General features: G+C 40.3%; 1 protein-coding gene across 6 annotated transcripts in view; it reads left to right on the top strand.

Moving 5' to 3' along the window:
• Positions 1-6,011, top strand: part of GPR63 (G protein-coupled receptor 63) — a 127,195-nt gene extending 121,184 nt beyond the window's left edge. For all 6 annotated transcript variants that reach the window (XM_081530374.1, XM_081530378.1, XM_081530375.1 and 3 more), the window contains one exon: positions 507-6,011. In XM_081530374.1, the coding sequence (XP_081386500.1) occupies positions 660-1,919 (1,260 nt within the window). In that variant the 5' untranslated portion in view covers positions 507-659 and the 3' untranslated portion in view covers positions 1,920-6,011. The remainder of the gene's footprint in view (positions 1-506) is intronic.
• The last annotated feature ends 12,238 nt before the right edge of the window (positions 6,012-18,249 follow it).

Genomic DNA, 18,249 nt, shown 5'->3' on the forward strand with positions numbered 1-18,249 from the left:
GGTAGTGTCTGCTTGTGAAGCTGTGAAAGCAAAAGTGTTTGATTATCATGTATGAAATAGGAAACTGATTTCAGGGTTCTTTGCCAACTAACTTCAGGTTAGTGTAAGAATGGAATATGAACCTGTACCAAAGAGCTGTCAAGAAAAGTATTAATACTCTCAGGACAAACAGATAATAAAATCTGTATTAATAATAACTGTGAAAAGGCTATGCTGCTCCTGGAAATTTGAAAGAAAAATTACCTGTAAGGTAATACTTTTGGCCTTTGAGGCAGTAATACTCTTTTATTCTTTTCACTTTCACTTTATATATGGAAGTCATGAAATTTCCATTATAGTTGACTAAAAACAGAACAATATTTTAGTGATGACTAGTCTAGAAACTTAAATATTTTTAAAGGTTAACAAAAGTAAAATGGGTCCTTCAGAATGAAGAGTAAGGAGTCAAATGATATGTACAAAACTCATTCCCATTTATTTTTTTTGTGTTTTGGACTTGTTTTCAGGCAAAAGGACTCCTATGGAAGATGGACATCTTTCTCCCATTTCCAGAATATGTTTCCAGGCTCATCAGTGAAACCTGATCCTGCTGCTCTGTGTTAAAATGCTTGAAGAACACCCACATCTCTGACAACGCCACCTTCCATCCTGTTGAAACCATGGTCGTCTCTGCAGTGTTGACGGCATCCCATACTGGGGCATCCAACACAACATTTGTAGTTTATGGAAACACCTACATGAATATTACGGTCCCTCCACCATTCCAGCACCCTGGCGTTGGTCCGCTGCTTAGATACAGTGTTGAAACCCTGGCTCCCCCTGGGATGAGTTCCTTAACAGTAAATAGTACAGCTGTGTCCCCAACACCAATAGCTTCCAAGAGCCTCAACTTGCCTCTCCAGATCATCCTTTCTGCTCTAATGATATTTATTCTATGTGTGTCTTTTCTTGGCAACTTGGTTGTTTGCCTCATGGTTTACCAAAAAGCTGCCATGCGCTCCGCCATTAACATCCTCCTGGCCAGCTTGGCCTTTGCAGACATGTTGCTTGCAGTGCTGAACATGCCTTTTGCCTTGGTCACTATTCTTACCACCAGATGGATTTTCGGGAAATTCTTCTGTAGGGTATCTGCTATGTTTTTCTGGTTGTTTGTGATAGAGGGAGTAGCCATCCTGCTCATCATTAGCATTGATAGGTTTCTTATTATAGTCCAGAGGCAGGATAAGCTAAATCCATACAGGGCTAAGGTTCTCATTGCAGTTTCTTGGGCAGTTTCTTTTTGTGTAGCTTTTCCTTTGGCAGTAGGGAACCCTGACCTGCAGATACCTTCCCGAGCCCCCCAGTGCGTGTTCGGGTACACAACCGATCTGGGTTACCAGGCTTATGTGATTTTGATTTCTCTCATTTCTTTCTTCCTGCCCTTCCTGATGATCCTATATTCGTTTATGGGCATCCTCAATACTCTTCGGCATAATGCCTTGAGGATCCACAGCTACCCTGAAGGTATATGCCTCAGCCAGGCCAGCAAACTGGGTCTCATGAGTCTCCAGAGACCCTTCCAGATGAGCATTGACATGGGCTTTAAAACGCGTGCCTTCACAACCATTTTGATTCTCTTCGCTGTCTTCATCGTCTGCTGGGCCCCATTCACCACTTACAGCCTTGTGGCAACATTCAGCAAGCACTTTTACTATCAGCACAACTTTTTTGAGATCAGCACCTGGCTACTCTGGCTCTGCTACCTCAAGTCTGCCTTGAACCCACTGATTTACTACTGGAGGATTAAGAAATTCCACGATGCCTGCTTGGACATGATGCCTAAGTCCTTCAAGTTTTTGCCGCGGCTCCCTGGTCACACACGGCGACGGATACGCCCCAGTGCTGTCTATGTGTGTGGGGAACATCGGACGGTGGTGTGAATATTGGAACTGCCTGACATTTTGGGTGATGGCTGTTCTTTATCTGACTTTGAATTTTATTTCTCATGGCTTCTCCACTTAAACTTTATTATTCATAGGGTATGTATATATGTGTATGTGTGCAATGTAAAGAAAGAATGGCGATTAGTTATAAGTCTGTTACCAGGGATACACAATAGGGAAGTGATCCCAAGTGTTACCTCCAGGGTTCAAGAAAAATCCTTGATTTAGGGTGGGGAGATGGTTTTCTGTAACTTCAGTTGATTTTGTTTTTGTAGTAGAAATCAGGATTGTGCTTTATTGAGCCTGAAGTTACATTGAATTTTAGGTATATTGTATGCTGCTAAGATATGCTTAGTTGAGTTTATTAATTTTTTTTTTTTCCTGGAAGACACTGCTGCTTTTTGCCATCACGTTGGAGCCAAAAACCACATACATCTCAGTAGATAGTTTTATTTAAGAAAAATAACTCAAGGGGGTGAGTGACATTTCAAAGGTCATTAATATTTACTTTGGTGCACTTTAAGAAACAATGTACAGACTAATTCAGTCATGTTTTTCAGAATTGCTTTTATACATGACATGCTGTGCTTTAGGAAACGTTGCATTATTTCTAGGAAGATAGTTTTTTTAAAAAAATGTTTTATCTGCATGTACAGTTTTAAAAGAGAAAACATAAAAATGTAGAACTTTTTCTAAGCACAATAGTGAATCTTTAGAGAAACAGGGCAGAGTTGAGAAGATGGAGCACCCTCAAAAATGTAAATGAAATGCAGAGAGGCTGTGGCTGGTGTGGGCTGGGGTGATTCCTTTTACTCACAGATTCTCTGAGTCCAGTGGAGAGAAGGGTCACCCTTTATTAGACATCTACCAGGTGCCAGGCACTGTGCATCATTTTATCCTCACAGTGTGCTGTGAGGGAGGTTATTATTTCTTCCTTTTGCAGACGAAGAAGGCAAGTCTCAAAGACTTAAACCCTGCCCAAGGTTAGTGGTAGAGCTGGGGTCAGAAAATCCGTCTGAGTCCTGAGACTGCTGTTCTGCTATACCACACAGACACCTCGTTCAGGTTTGGAAGTTCCATGACCAAGAGGGAACTATGTGTATTCTTTCATTTTTTTTTTTTAGACTGAAACCTTTTTTTAAAAAAAAAAGCTTCATTTTTTTTTTAATTACCAAAAGGAATTACATTACAGAAAGTCTGGAAAATAGAAAGGAGAAAAATAAAATCATTCATAACCTCCTTTATAAAGTGGAACTTAACAATCTTAGATAAGGGTGTAAGGAAATAAGGCAAACTTTTTATTTGCAAAACAAGTGACAATTATCAAGAAGTTAAATACAGCTGTCTATAGGTCTTTGCCCTGTAGGTTTGGATGTTTCTAGTTGTCCAGCTATATTTCTCAATGTTCTGGACAGAAGACCATGGTTGCCCCGGTGCTTGTCCAGAGTAGAGCTGGCTGTTGAAGAATGTGAATATGCTTAGAGGTGAACAGAAACCCTGGTCTGAGCTTCGAGCAAGTTTTCATTGGGGCAGGTCTAGGGTTTCAAATTCTTCTCTTGCTGATAATCTGCCTCTCCCCTCTGCCCCACGTGCATCCGGGGCCTTTGGTGCCCTTTTCTCTCCAATTCCGGGAACTAAGCAGCCCCTAGAGATGGGGCTTCAGACTAAGGCCATAAGTGCTGAAAGTGTAGCCTGTTGGCTACATCATGGACTTTATAAATAGTCAAGTTAACCATGAACCCCTTTTGGATTTATAACATGTTTTCAGAATTGTCGTGCTTTGTCACCAATGGGAAGTGAGCCTCTGTTTCTTTAGCTGTACAACCAGAGATTTGGACTAGATGAATCTTCAAGATCTTTTCCAACTATAATGTGAGAGTAGAGAGTTTTGAAGAGCCCAGCTGACATCAGCATCACTCTTTGGTCTCCATTATTAATTTGCTTTACATTTTACTTCTTTAGATGTTTCTTAAAATTGAATGTCTGAAGAGCATGTGGCACCATGGCAGGAGTCAGGAGTTTGGGAGGTGGATGTCATCATGAAAGACCTGAGAAACATTGTTCTTGAGGCAGTGGTCGTGTTATTGGGACTCATTTTCTAGTTAACTTCTCCTTGGGGACTCAAGCATGTTTTTCAACATGTTTTGAGATCATCTTCTGATGAGACTCACCTACCTCTTTGGTTTCTTATTTATATTATTCACAGGTAAAATTGCTTTTATCCATCGGGATCTCATAGAGCATAAACACTGTAGTAGATATTAGTAGCACATTGAAGTGTATCATGCTTTCCATTTTCAATATAAGCTAGATTTCAGGCAGATATTAATGTCTATTTGAAATTAGACTTTATCTGAGGAAAGTCAGCATGATCTGTATTCATCTTACATGTTGGCAGTAGATCTTGAGACACCCTTCATGGTTGAATTGGAGACAGCTTTGTTTCCTTTGTCCTGTTTTTATGAGCAATCCGGTAACTTCAGTGCTGCTGGTAGGCAGTGCAGCATTGGGAAGAGCTCTGGAGTGCCTGCGAAGAGGCTCAGTGTTTGTGAAAGATGACCAAGAGGGGCTTCTGTGAGAATTCAGCACCCACACCCAACAGCAGTTCTCTTTACACTGGATTGTCTCGATCGATCAGATGACAGTTTACAAATCATTTTGAACATTTTTATCACGTATACATTTTGAAAGCTTAAAAAAAAAATTACTGTGGTGTACCTTTGAACAATTTAGGTGTAGTATCATATGTTGCCTATTCTATATTTTCTTGATGGAAAAAAATGCCACTAAGAGTTATCACCACTGGCTGATATCATCAGAAATGTTTTTCTTTTTCCTTCGGGCTAATAAGTAAGAAGCAGGAAAGAGATAATGAAGTGTTTGTGGTCAAAAGAAAGAGTCAAAAGAAATCCTTAATAACCTGAAATAGTGATATTCAAACTTTCAAATATTCATTTGCATTTAAGTCTTCCCAGGGGGGCTTGTTAACAATATAGGTCACCAGGGCCCCCAGAGGGGCATTGGGCCCACCAAGGCCACTTTTATCTGTTGAGTATTTGGTCTGATTCTGGTTCAGATGGTCCCTGGGACATACTTCAAGAAACGCTCCTGTGGGAAATACATCCACTTAAAAATTGTCTGTTTTTTCCAAAAAATGTTTGATTTGTGTTGGAAGCCATTATCTCCCAGTGCATGGATAATCCACAATGAGAGGAAAATCTGTGTATCATTGTGCCTGATTTGCTGCCACATGTGTTAGTGCTGGATCACTCCAGTGTCAGCTTTATCATCTTTCAACTGGCAAAGTTCTGATAAAACATGTAGTTTCAAAGTAGAGGAAAAAGGTGACTTCATAATTGAAAGTGATGCCTTTTAGGAGTCTGATTCCTCTCATATTTTCTTTTCTAGTTGAGAGGTATCTTTATTGTATGTAACCTCCTAAAGAGTAAGGGGAATGCAAAGATTCATCCAATTCCTGTTGCTCTGGTTACACCAGTTGTGTTCAATGGAAGCATGAAAAAATAAAACAACCATTTAAATCCATGTATTTCAGTTGCTGACAAGGATAATTAACTTAATATTTGCTTTTGTTTACATGAAAATATTTATGTATATATCACAGGAAAGATGTTCACTTGCTTGACATTTTATTCTTCTATGATTTTTAATGTTTAAAGGACTGTTTAATTCACAATTTCACAACCATAGTCTTCATTGAAAACTCAATTTTTATAATAATAAATGAAAATGTCAAAGCACATGTTTGTTATTACAAGTAAATGGTAATACAGTTCTTAGATATTAATTGATACTAGTCCTTTGTAATTAAGATTAATTTATTTTACAATGGTACCTAACCGATATGAAAAAATCACTTTGAATTTTGGGTTGTAATATGAAAAATCAAAATGTACAATTATTTGTGCATATTCTTACTACAGCCAGGAAAAGAGCTACCAATAAGAGAATGAATAAATGTTTAACATTTCTAAAAGTGGAGTTTTTTTAAAAGACTACTTCATTTATCTTAGAAAAAAAATTGTCATGAATAATACTTTCTGTTCAATTAAAATCTGAGTTTAGTTTCAATCCTTCTTCCTTTGGGTTTTTATTTTCAAATTAGCTCTCAAAGCCTGTATGTGTATAACTATATTCTGGTTTTAGAAGTTCTCAGAGCAATTAAGGATGAAATGAAACTTGGCAAAAGACCATTAGTATTAAGAGACAGTTTTAAGGCATTCTGTCTAGGAGAGTTACAAAAATTTTCCTGCTAAGTCATTTGAAATTGGATTGTCACTGGCAAATCAGTGACAATGTTTGCTTCTATTTTGATGGAATGATTTCAGACTGTACTTCTCTAAAATCTAAGGCCTTTCTAAAACCTACTTTAAAATCTTTACAAATATCATTCATTTTTATATGAGTTTCAATTTTTGCCAACTAGACATGAGAGTTTTATTTTCCTTTTCACTTATATGCAAAAGCTAAATATATTTATTTTTCAGTTACAATAGAAGATTGATTTACAAAGGAAGGTTGTCATTGAATCTACATCTAATAACTCCTTTTGAAATGGAAAGATACGATATAGCAAAATAGAGGAAAATGTTGAATTAAAAGCATGTTCACATCTACTGTGAAAATAATTAGCTCCACTCAACTCATAATAAAGAGAACCTTTAGGAGAAGTGTCTACCTTCTATGTCAAGGTGCAGTCAGTTAGATTTAATGCAAAAAGAAAAAAATAAATATTTCACAGGTGTATCAGTCAGGATTTAACCCAGGGAAGCAGAACTAGTAAAATAATTTATTATGAGATCTATTGCAAGAGTTGGCTTACATGGTTGTGAGGCTGGCTGTGCAAATTTGAAGGCCAGAGGGTGGGTTGTCCTGTAGGACAGGCTGGAAATCACAGGCACAAACTAAAGTTGCTGTCAGTTTCTACTGAGGCAGAATTTCTTCCTCCTCAGAAAAGCCAAACTTCTGCTTTCAGCCTTTCAACTGCTTGAGTCATACCTATCCAGATTGTCTAGGAAATCTCTCTGTTAATGTGGACTGATTGTAGATTTTAACCACATCTACAAAACATCTTCACAGCACCACTTAAATTAGTGTTTGATGGAAAAACTAGGGACTGTAGCCTGGCCAGAGTTCAGATCAGTCATTCAGGCATGTCCAACTGTTTGTGACCCCACGGACTGCAGCACTCCAGGCCTCCCTGTCCATCACCAACTCCGGGAGTTTCCTCAAACTCATGTCCATTGAGTCGGTGATGCCATCCAACCATCTCATCCTCTGTTGTCCCCTTCTCCCGCCTTCAATCTTTCCCAGCATCAGGGTCTTTTCGAATGAGTCAGTTCTTTGCATCAGGTAGCCAAAGTATTGGAGCTTCAGCATCAGTCCTTCCACTGAATATTCAGGACTGATTTCCCTTAGGATGGACTGGTTGGATCTCCTTGCTGTCCAAGGGACTCTCAAGAGTCTTCTTCAACACCACAGTTCAAAAGCATCAATTCTTCGGCTCTCAGCTTTCTTTATAGTCCCAACTCTCATATCCATACATCACTACTGGAAAAACCATAGCTTTGACTAGATGGACCTTGGTTGACAAAGTAATGTCTTTGTTTTTTAATATGCTGTCTAGGTTGGTCGTAACTTTTCTTCCAAGGAGCAAGCATCTTTGAATTTCATGGCTGCAGTCACCATCTGCAGGGATTTTGGAGCCCCCCAAAATAAAGTCTGTCACTGTTTCCATTGCTTCCCCATCTATTTGTCATGAAGTGATGGGACCAGATGCCATGATCTTAGTTTTCTGAATGTTGAATCTTAAGCCAACTTTTTCACTGTCCTCTTTCACTTTCATCAAGAGGCTCTTTAGTTCTTCTTCACTTTCTGCCATAAGGGTGGTGTCATCTGCATATCTTAGGTTATTAATATTTCTCCTGGCAGTCTTAATTCCAGCTTCCTCCAGCCCAGCGTTTCTCATGATGTACTCTGCATAGAAGTTACATAAGCAGGGTGACAATATACAGCCTTGACGTAATCCTTTCCCAATTTGGAACCAGTCTGTTGTTCCATATCCAGTTCTAACTGTTGCTTTCTGACCTGCATACAGATTTCTCAGGTGGTCTGGTGTTCCCATCTCTTGAAGATTTTTCCACAGTTTGTTGTGATCCATGCAGTCAAAGGCATTGGCATAGTCAATAAAGCAGAAGTAGATATTTTTCTGGAACTCTCTTGCTTTTTAGATGATCCAGTGGATGTTGGCAATTTGATCTCTGGTTCCTCTGCCTTTTCTAAATCCAGCTTGAACATCTGGAAGTTCATGGTTCACATACTGTTGAAGCCTGGCTTGGAGAATTTTGAGCATTACTTTGCTAGCATGTGAGATGAGTGCAATTGTGTGGTAGTTTGAGCATTCTTTGGCATTGCCTTTCTTTGGGATTGGAATGAAAATGGACCTTTTCCAGTCCTTTGGCCACTGCTGAGTTTTCCAAATTTGCTGGCATATTGAGTGCAGCACTTTCACAGCATCATCTTTTAGGATTTGAAATAGCTCAACTGGAATTCCATCACCTCCACTAGCTTTGTTTGTAGTGATGCTTCCTAAGGCCCACTTGACTTCATATTCCAGGATGTCTGGCTCTAGGTGAGTGATCACACCATCATGATTATCTGGGTCATGAAGATCATTTTTGTATAGTTCTTCTGTGTATTTTTGCCACCTCTTCTTAATATCTTCTGTTTCTGTTAGGTCCATACCATTTCTGTCCTTTATTGTGCTCATCTTTGCATGAAAATTTCCCTTGGTATCTCTGATTTTCTTGAAGAGATCTTTGCTACTGCTGCTGCTAAGTTGCTTCAGTCATGTCCAACTCTGTTGGACCCCATAGATAGCAGCCCACCAGGCTCCCCCATCCCTGGGATTCTCCAGGCAAGAACACTGAAGTGGGTTGCCATTTCTTTTCCAATGCATGAAAGTGAAACGTGAAAGTGAAGTCGCTCAGTCATGTCCAACTCTTAGCGACCCCATGGACTGTAGCCTACTATGCTCCTCCGTCCATGGGATTTTCCAGGCAAGAGTGCTGGAGTGGGGTGCCATTGCCTTCTCTGGAAGAGAACTCTAGTCTTTCCCATTCTATTATTTTCCTCTATTTCTTTGCATTGATCACTGAGGAAGGCTTTCTTAGTTCTCCTTGCTATTCCTTGGAACTCTGCATTCATATGGGTATATCTTTCCTTTTTTCCTTTGCCTTTTGCTTCTCTTTTCACAGCTATTTGTAAGGCCTCCTCAACCATTTTGCCTTTTTGTATTTCTTTTTCTTGGGGATGGCCTTGATCCCTGCCTCCTGTACAATGTCATGGACATCCAAAACATCAAAAGACCATTGTAGTGATGACATCCAAATTTAAAATATCAAAGCTATGGTTTTTCCAATAGTCATGTATGGATGTAAGAGTTGGACCAGAAAGAAAGCTGAGCACTGAGGAATTGATGCTTTTGAATTGTGGCGCTGGAGAAGACTTGAGAGTCCCTTGGAGTACACAGAGATCAAACCAGTCAATCCTAAAGGAAATCAACCCTGAATATTCATTGGAAGGACTGATGCTGAAGCTGGAGCTCTGGTACTTTGGTCACCTGATGCAAAGAGCCAACTCATTGGAAAAGACCCTGATGCTAGGCAAGATTGAAGGCAAGAGGAGAAGGGAGCAGCAGACATGAAATGGCTAGATGGCCTCACCGACTCAATGGAGTTTGGGCAAACTCTGGGAGATAGTGAAGGACAGGGGAGCCTGCCAGGTGGGCTACAGTCCATGGGGTTGTAAAGAGTCAGTCTTAGTGACTGAACAATAACAACAAATAATGCTATAGTGTTAGCATAAAAAACTCAGTCACATAAATCTCAGTGTTGAGATTAATATCATGACCAAGATAAGTATGATGAAAAGGATGGGAAACATTCTGACTGCATTATATTCAAATTCACATAATCACTGGACATAGTATCTGTGAATTTCACAGCACTGTGAAACTTCTCAAAAGGGAGTAATAATAATTGATCAGGTGATTTCATAAATTAACTTTCTTCTTACATAAACTTTAGGTATTTGTGATACTTGGCAATGATGATGCCTTTCTTCTAAGTAATTTGAAAGCATAAATAGTTAAGACAATATTAACTCACAACATAAAAACATGCTAATAATGATGATGAGTGCCATGTTTTAAATGGGCTTCCCAGGTAGCTCAGTGATAAAAGAATCCACCTGCCAATATAGGGAATGCAAGAGACATGTGTTTGATCCCTGGGTTGGGACGATCCACTGGAGTAGGAAATGGCAACCCACTCCAGTATTCTTGACTGGAGAATCCTATGGACAGAGGAGCCTGGTGGGCTACAGTCCAAGGGGTCACAAAGAGTCGAACGTGAGTGAGCGACTAAGCACGCAGGCCATGTTTTGGCCACTTAACGTCGTCAAAATACACTTTATTTCAATCCATAGTATTTTCTCCTTTTGCCAGTTATGTTCCCAAGAGATAAGTAACTTTTTCAGGTGGATTCAAATTTAGGCCTAATGCCAAAGTTCACAGTTTTCTAGACCACCTTGCTCCTATTATTCCCCAATAATAGAGTTGAGTTTCTAGTGAGACTAGTATACTTACTAAGCATCATACTAGGTGATTATTCCTCTCTATGCATTAGATAAAATAATCATGGCAGAAAAACCTATACACAAAATTGTAGGTATTAGCACAAAACCTAGATTGGCTTATTCTTTATGTCATTAACTAGATTTGGCTAAATCAAAACTGAGTTGTCAAGCTATCTGGGCCCCTGGAGCCCTGGGTACACCAGCTTTAATATCATAGGACCTTCAGGAACTTGCTGACTGTGGCAGAAATTTTCGGAACACTTAGCTACCCAGACAGTTTCCTAGACTGCACAGATGTCACAACCCCTTTTGGAAAAAGTTCCACGCTGGTGCATAATTTGGATTCAAGAACATATTGGTTTGTCTGAACTTCCACAGGATTTATAGTAGCCAGGACTTTGGAAGATAAGGTGGAGGTGTAAAGTCAAGAACCCTGGGGTCCTGCTGCCAGCTTTGACACTCCTGCTATGTTGCCATCCAAGACTCCTTCAGCCTGACATAAAATGGCTGTATGTTAACATCCTCTTATGATTGGTATAGTAAATAAAATTCATTAGTTGGCTGCAGCATTTGTATATTAAAAAAAAGCCCTCTTTTTATATAGTTTGCAAACGAAAAAAATTTAATTATGTAATTTATCTTATTAACTATCTGTTCAGGTACACTCACATTTGAAATTTTTTAATAGTAAATACTTTAGACTACAAGATCCACGGTTGGTCAAATGTTGGCTGCAAGAGCCATGGGGCTGGAGTGCTGACCGTTAAGTTCTACCTGAATTTCCCACTTTCCGGAGGGTGAAGATACCTAACCCTTTGTTCGGGGATCTGCTGTATCCACTAATAAGCAGATGAAGAAACAGGTTTAAATGATTAAACGACTTTCCCAACGTCTCGCAGCAGTTAGGAGGTAGAACGGGAATTCAAGCCCAGCTCATCAGCTCCAAACTTGAGAGCTCAGAAGCACTTAGTGGGATTTTAGCGTCAGAGAGAGAAGGGCCGGAGGATGAGCTTGCCAGCTTTGGAAAAAATCCAGTAACCAAGTAAACAGAGGTCAAATAAATAATCCTGGAATGTCTCTTAATTGAATATGTGCATTTTCACTAGTAGAAAGAATAATAGAATGTTTATATTTGTAAGAAAACAAGTTTTTTTAGTTCATCATCCAAGATTTACCGCTAAAAAGGCTGAGCATGAGGACAAAAGGCACACAGGCCAGGAGCAGCTGGTTCCCAGCGTGGGTCGAGCATTTTGTTCTCAATTTGGATGCAAACCTCGGACCTACCCTGAATGTACATACCCCAGACTTGTCTGGTAAGTATCGCTATTGCTTTTGCTTTTCTGGACCTAGGCTGGCAGGACGTTTTCTTCATGGGTGCTGAGGACTCCTTGGGAAAGTGTTAGTACCCAGGGAATTTCACTGTGCTCTCACTCCACCTTCCAGGATTCATCTAATGAGCAAAGCGACTGCAAATGGCTCAGAAGACATTTGCCTTTGACAGGCAGAAAGATGGAGTTTTCTTGTATAGCTTCCCCAAAGCTATACAAATGCTGTGATTAACTTGGATTGCAAGATAATATTTTATGTTCACCTTTGTGAAGGCTGCAATTGCCAAGCAACAGGTTCTGTTAGATCTCTCTCCAGGGCAAAAGGCTTTTCATGAAAACATTTACAGTAAAACAAGCTGCACACTGAAGGGAAATAGAGGAATGGAATCTGACAGAGATGTGTTGACAACCAAAAAACAGAAAAAAAATCAGCTTGGTCTTGATTTCTAGCCCTCCCCTTCTCCCTAGAGTTCTCACCTTTCTTTCCTGCCATGCCCTAAGCTCCCCGAGGGGAGGGCACTGTGCTTTTTGGTTGTTTCTCCCGCGCCTAGCACCATGGCTCACAGAGAGGGGTGGTTCCTAGAAGTCTGGAAATGGACTTTTGATAAAAGAATCTTGATGGTTAAAATCAGAATGAACTTACCCAAGCCAAGCAGCAAGTGCTAAGATTGGCACACAGAGCCTCAGTCTCCAAGTCCAGTGAGCTGCCCACTATACAAACCTGCTGCCTTGACTTAGGGGAGAAAGCAATTAGAGGGTTTTAAGGCTGGTTTGAGAGACGATTGTGTGGAATGGATAGGGCTGCTGAATTTTTATTTGCTAAACCTGGCAAACCTCAGAGTAGTGCGCATATGTATATAATTTTTTTGACCCTGTAATGTGCAAGTCATGGCACAGAGGAGGTCCTCTGCTCCTCTTGGGAGGCTGGTCTGTGGCTACATCTTGCGGTCTTGCCTAAATATGCTGCTGTTCAGACTTCAAAGGGTAGAGCAGGATGTGACTCACTGTGCAGCTGAGAAGCAGATGCAGATGGACCGATAACAGAAGTAAAAGGTGTGTTTCATAACTGTTTTTGTATGATCTCAGTTTGTTGGTAAATGAATGATGATGGTGATATGGACAAGATGTATTTAATAACCACCTCCATGGGGGAGACTTTGGTTGAAAGAAGTTTCCTATTGCTAGAATTAGACATCCATATGTTGAATGCCATTGGAACATTTGCAACAGAAATTCAGAGTTTAAATCACTTTCACCATAGTTTTGGCAGGACCGGGAACACATTTTTTTTTTTTTTTTCAGCTGTTCTTCCTGATGGGGGCTATAAATAGCTTTGGAGAAGTATATAATTATCTCAAAGTAGAAGCGAAAGATAAAAAGCTGCTTGAGATTTTAAAAGAACATTTAATAGTTATTATTATGTAACATTTATTAAGCAAGCTCACTGTGCTCATTATCTTTGCCAGGAAGAAACTTGGAATAAAAAGTCAGTCCAAGACGTGACATGTATAAATAGACCAAAAGGTACATTAACGTGGTGCCAGAACAAAGGATTGATTCAATAAAAAAGAAACTTTAGGCGAACAAAAACGGCAGCCAGATCAGTACAGTGTTGTGTGGAAATGCAGAAAACTTATATTTAGTAACATAGTTTTAAAATACTGACAGTTTAAAACAAAATGCATAGCCACATAGAAACAGGTAACAATGTGGTATATGCATGGGTAGTGCTGTGTTTTGGGCAGCTAGCTCAGCCTTTTATGTATGAAAGGAGTTTACTTACTATGTTCAATGAATAAATACTAAAAGGTCTAAGTACTAAATAAAGATTAATTTTGATTGGAGCAGGATAGGCATTATAAAGAATGATTTCAGTCACTGGCTCCTGGATAAGACTGTGATTGCTGTTTAAAGCCTATAGGAAGTCCACAACCAAGTAATCATAATGACATCCATCATTTATTTGATGCCTGTTAAATGGTGCAAGTACTATATTAATATATAATCTCTAATTGTTTTTAAAAAGTATTTACCTGCTTAGCGAGCTAGCAACTAGCTGCACCGGGTCTTACCTGCAATATGTGGAATCTAGTTCCCTGACCAGGAATTGAACCTGGGCTCCCTGCATTGAGAGTGTGGTGTCTTAGCCATTGAACCACCAGAGAAGCCTCTAATTCTTATAATAATTCTAGGAAGTAGACATTATCAATCTGTTTTACAAATCCTTCAAGGTTTTAAGTTAACAGTTAAATGAATTTAAGTGGCCACAGGATATATAAAGTGGAGATACAGGCATTCAACTCTTTGTCAGCACCAAAACTCAGGCTTTTTTTTTTTTTTTCACATTGTGGTGCTACCTATCCAACTTCTTACCTATGCATTCTTACTTCCTTCACGTTAGTTCTCCTTCACTTATGAAGGATTTTCCTTTGGAACCTGATTGTCCCAGTCAACCTAGTTTGGACTTCATGATTCCTCCTGTTGCCTCTGATCCTGCCCTCAGCTTTTTCTCAACTCTTCTATGATTTCCTAGCTTTGATGGTCTGCCTACATTTATCATACCTTCATTTTGGTAGATACTCGAGTCAGCATTACTAAGGCTGAGAACTCTGTGCTGATAATTTGCAGAGGTGCCACCCCCAAGATGAATATCCTTATTATGGCCTGAAATCATGTGTTTCTTGCAGATAAGCACAAAAAGCCACAGATCCTTATGAAGCTTTATTGGCCTGTATGTCCTCAGAGCACTTCCTAACACAGGGCAGAAATCCAGACAGGCCAAGCAGGCACACAGCTCTTAGAGGCTGGGGCCAGCACAAGTCTTTTGAGATCTAAATAGTCCAAACAATAAACAAAGAATAATTCTTTGCATTGGGGTTCTTCCTGGCAAGAGGTTCAGACATGGTAATCACTAGAGAAGCAGATGAGATTTGGGTAGTGGAGAGGGACTCAGGCTGGTGAAGTTTCTATTCACACCTTCAACCCACATCTGATACCTCCTTCCTTAGGAATGTTAGGTTGGCTAAGAGATCATGGAATGCCTAGATGTGTGTGGCTTTTGTCATGAAGTCCTGATGTCTCAGAAACAGGGTTTCCTGAGCGTTTGCCCTCTTCTGCAGCCTGGGGGCTCATCTGGATGCTTTTGGCTTAATCCCAGACTGGGGACTGACACACACTAGTATTTATGCCAGTAAAAGTTTAACATGAGAGTGAAAACAGCAGTCTTTCTCTACCCCCAGTAACATACTCAGCAATCAATTACCAGCTTACAAAAAAAGTGGAACTCTAAGGCACAGATATGGTGAAGAAGTAGAATATGAAAATACCGTCTGTGTGTGACAGGTCCAGGACAAAGTTAAATAAAAGAATTTGGGAAATGACTGGCCCTTGAGAAATGAGGTTTGCAGAAATGAGACCAGTGAGTAGAGTCTTCAGGAAGCTAATGGATAAAGAGCTGGCTATTAAAGATAGTGACAGACGTTGTCTGAATTTGTACAGAAAATGGACCTTTGCTGCCCTCATATCTCTGCCCAAATCCTACACCATGGGCTCTGTTTGTCTTCATCCCCGGAACCCAACTCACTACAGGCCTCCTAGCTCAATCCTCCTTACTTACTTTGTTGTGAATGGCTTCCTTCCTTGACGCTGACTTTTGGGAATGCTTTTCTAGCAGTTAGGTTTGTTTCCTTCTTATACTGCAATTGAAATTCTTTATCTATGGTTCCTCAGGCCACCCTGGGCCGTTGTCTCCCCTGATCCAACCATAACTCTGAGTGTTATTATCCCAGCACCACAAATGTGACATGAACATCAGTGCATGTATTCATTAAAGTAGTGCTAGCTTTTTTGACTACAAAGTCCTCAGAGCAGTAGTTTAACACAATAGTTTATTTCTTTTTCATATAACAATTCCATTTACACATTTCTGGTTTGGCTCCAAGTAATCATTCAGGAAGCCAAGATGATAGGAACTCTACTATCTTCAGCCTGTGAATTTTAATGTGCCAATATCAGTAGACTGGATAAAGTTACCATGCCTGGACACCTGGGAGACTTTTAAGGGCCAAGCTTGGAGGTGGCATTCATTGCTTGTCCCCCATATTCCATTGGATAAAATTTTGGCCACATTGGATATACCTTCTTGCAATGGAGACTGAGAAATGTGGTCTAGTCGTGTACTCTGATGAAGAAGATATAAGTTTTGGTGAAAACACAGTGTTTTCTGTCTCAGTAGATCCAACAATGACCTCTTCATTTCTGACCAGAGAATCCGAAAAAGAAGAAACCACTGAAGAACATTGGACTTCCCTCCCGGTTTAGTAGTGGCCCTGGATAGTTGCCCCACCTGCAGATCCACCTTCCTTAAGATTTTCCCTGACATAGTCTGGCCCCTTGATTTCCTTATACTATTGATGAACTCTGTATCTAAGGCTGTGAAATTTATGGGTGAGCCAGAATGAGTGACTATCTTGATATCCCGGCTGAGAAGAGAGACAAATGGATGAACAGTCCCACACTCATGACCAACTAGACTCCTCCTGAAGCACCATGCAGGATTTCTGAAAGAGTTTTGGGCCATGTCAGATCGTCCTACTTGGCAGCAAGTGCCTCCATCATCTCTCACTTCTATGAGGGCATCAGACAATGTGTTGCTGGGTATAGAAGGCATTCTGGTAGTTGGTACATGTTTTACTTAAGAGCAGGGGGGACCTGAATGTCTCAGGAAGGCTTTCTGAAAACTTACACGATATTTTCATGATTTATTGTTGTTGTTTAGTCGCTAAGGGATGTCCAACTCTTTGTGACCCCATGGACTGCATCATGCCAGGCTTCCCTGTACTTCACCTGGAGTTTGCTCAAACTCATGTCCATTGAGTCAGTGATGCCATCCAACCATATCATCTTCTGTTGTCCCCCATCTCCTCCTGCTCTCAATACTTCCCAGCATCAGACTCTTTTCCAGTGAGTCAACTCTTTGCATCAGGTGGCCAAAGTATTGGAACTTCAACTTCAGCATCAGTCCCTCCAGTGAATATTCAGAGTTGATTTTCTTTAGGATTGACTGGTTTGATCTCCTTGCAATCCAAGGGACTCTCAAGAGTCTTCTCCAGCACTACAGATTGAAAGCACGAACCCCATGAACAGTGTGTAAAGACATGATTTATTAGTGTAGGCTACAGAATCAGTTGTCTATGCATGGAAAGTTGGCAAGCCAGCCATACATTCTTGTTGGCTGAAGACTGGAGATAAACTGTGTGAGTTAAGGAAGTGTGTCATTGCTGTGTGAAGGTGCAGTCAGTGGGGCTGTTTACAGTTGCATCCTAGAGAAACCAGCTAATTCTGTGACTATTTCCCTCCTTCTATTCAAAGTGCCCTTTACTCATGATGGGAAATGTGCATTCTGCTCTGGTAAGTGCAACTGCTGGTTTTCCTCTTCTCTTCCTCTAACTTGTGCTCTTCTCTCTTCTTCCATTTTCTATATTTATTTTAATAATACATGCTCCATATTGGACTCTGGATGCTCATAGGACTGTGATGGACTGGGCACAAACCCATAGAATGGTAGTTGTAGAAAATCCTGTTTTCTGGATCCTGGGTGCATAGGCCTTGCTGCTAAACTGCCCCAACTTTGTACAAGTCTGAGTAAATACCCCTGACTCCCACTGAGGGATGGACACTGAGGAAGGGCTCCTGACCCATGAACATCTGGGTAGAAGATCACATAGAACCCATGGTGCTGGAGGTCAACCATGCGACATAGAAGTGTAACATGTAAAAGTGGATCATAAACGTCCTCATGTGTCTGTGACCTTAGGATCTGTGAAAACTCATGAATGAGATTCTCCTACCTTTCACCCATAGTTCTTAATTTTTCTATTTATGAATTCACTGTAATTTTAGGATCTGCTGCTTGGTCATAAATTCTTACTGTAACTTCTTGACTATGATTCATATTCTACCCCTGGAATCAAGGTTGCAAGTTTCCTTGGAAAAATATTTTGCCTGTTCCCCAAGATTCCTGTCAACCATCTAAGCCTTAACCTGTGGCTCTCTTGCTGGGACTTCTGGGCCTCAGGAGCTGAATATGCCCATATTCCTGGGCATATGTGACCATTTGAACAGATAGGACAAACCCTCAATGAAAGTCAGTGCCCTAAGTTGCCTGTATCTCAGATTATTTTCCCCTAAATTACAATGCTCCAAATATTTAAGTGTATGTGGGATAAGCCCTTTTAATTTATTAAAAGTACAGAACCCCAACCAAGACCTACTGGAACAGTTTGGTCCATATTTTGTCTTTATAGGATATACTCTCTAGTTCATTGTTTTCCATGGCTATATCT

The sequence above is a fragment of the Giraffa tippelskirchi genome, chromosome 9 (assembly GCF_054371585.1).
Source record: "Giraffa tippelskirchi isolate mGirTip1 chromosome 9, T2T-mGirTip1v1.2.pri, whole genome shotgun sequence".
Classification (NCBI taxonomy): Eukaryota; Metazoa; Chordata; class Mammalia; order Artiodactyla; family Giraffidae; genus Giraffa; species Giraffa tippelskirchi.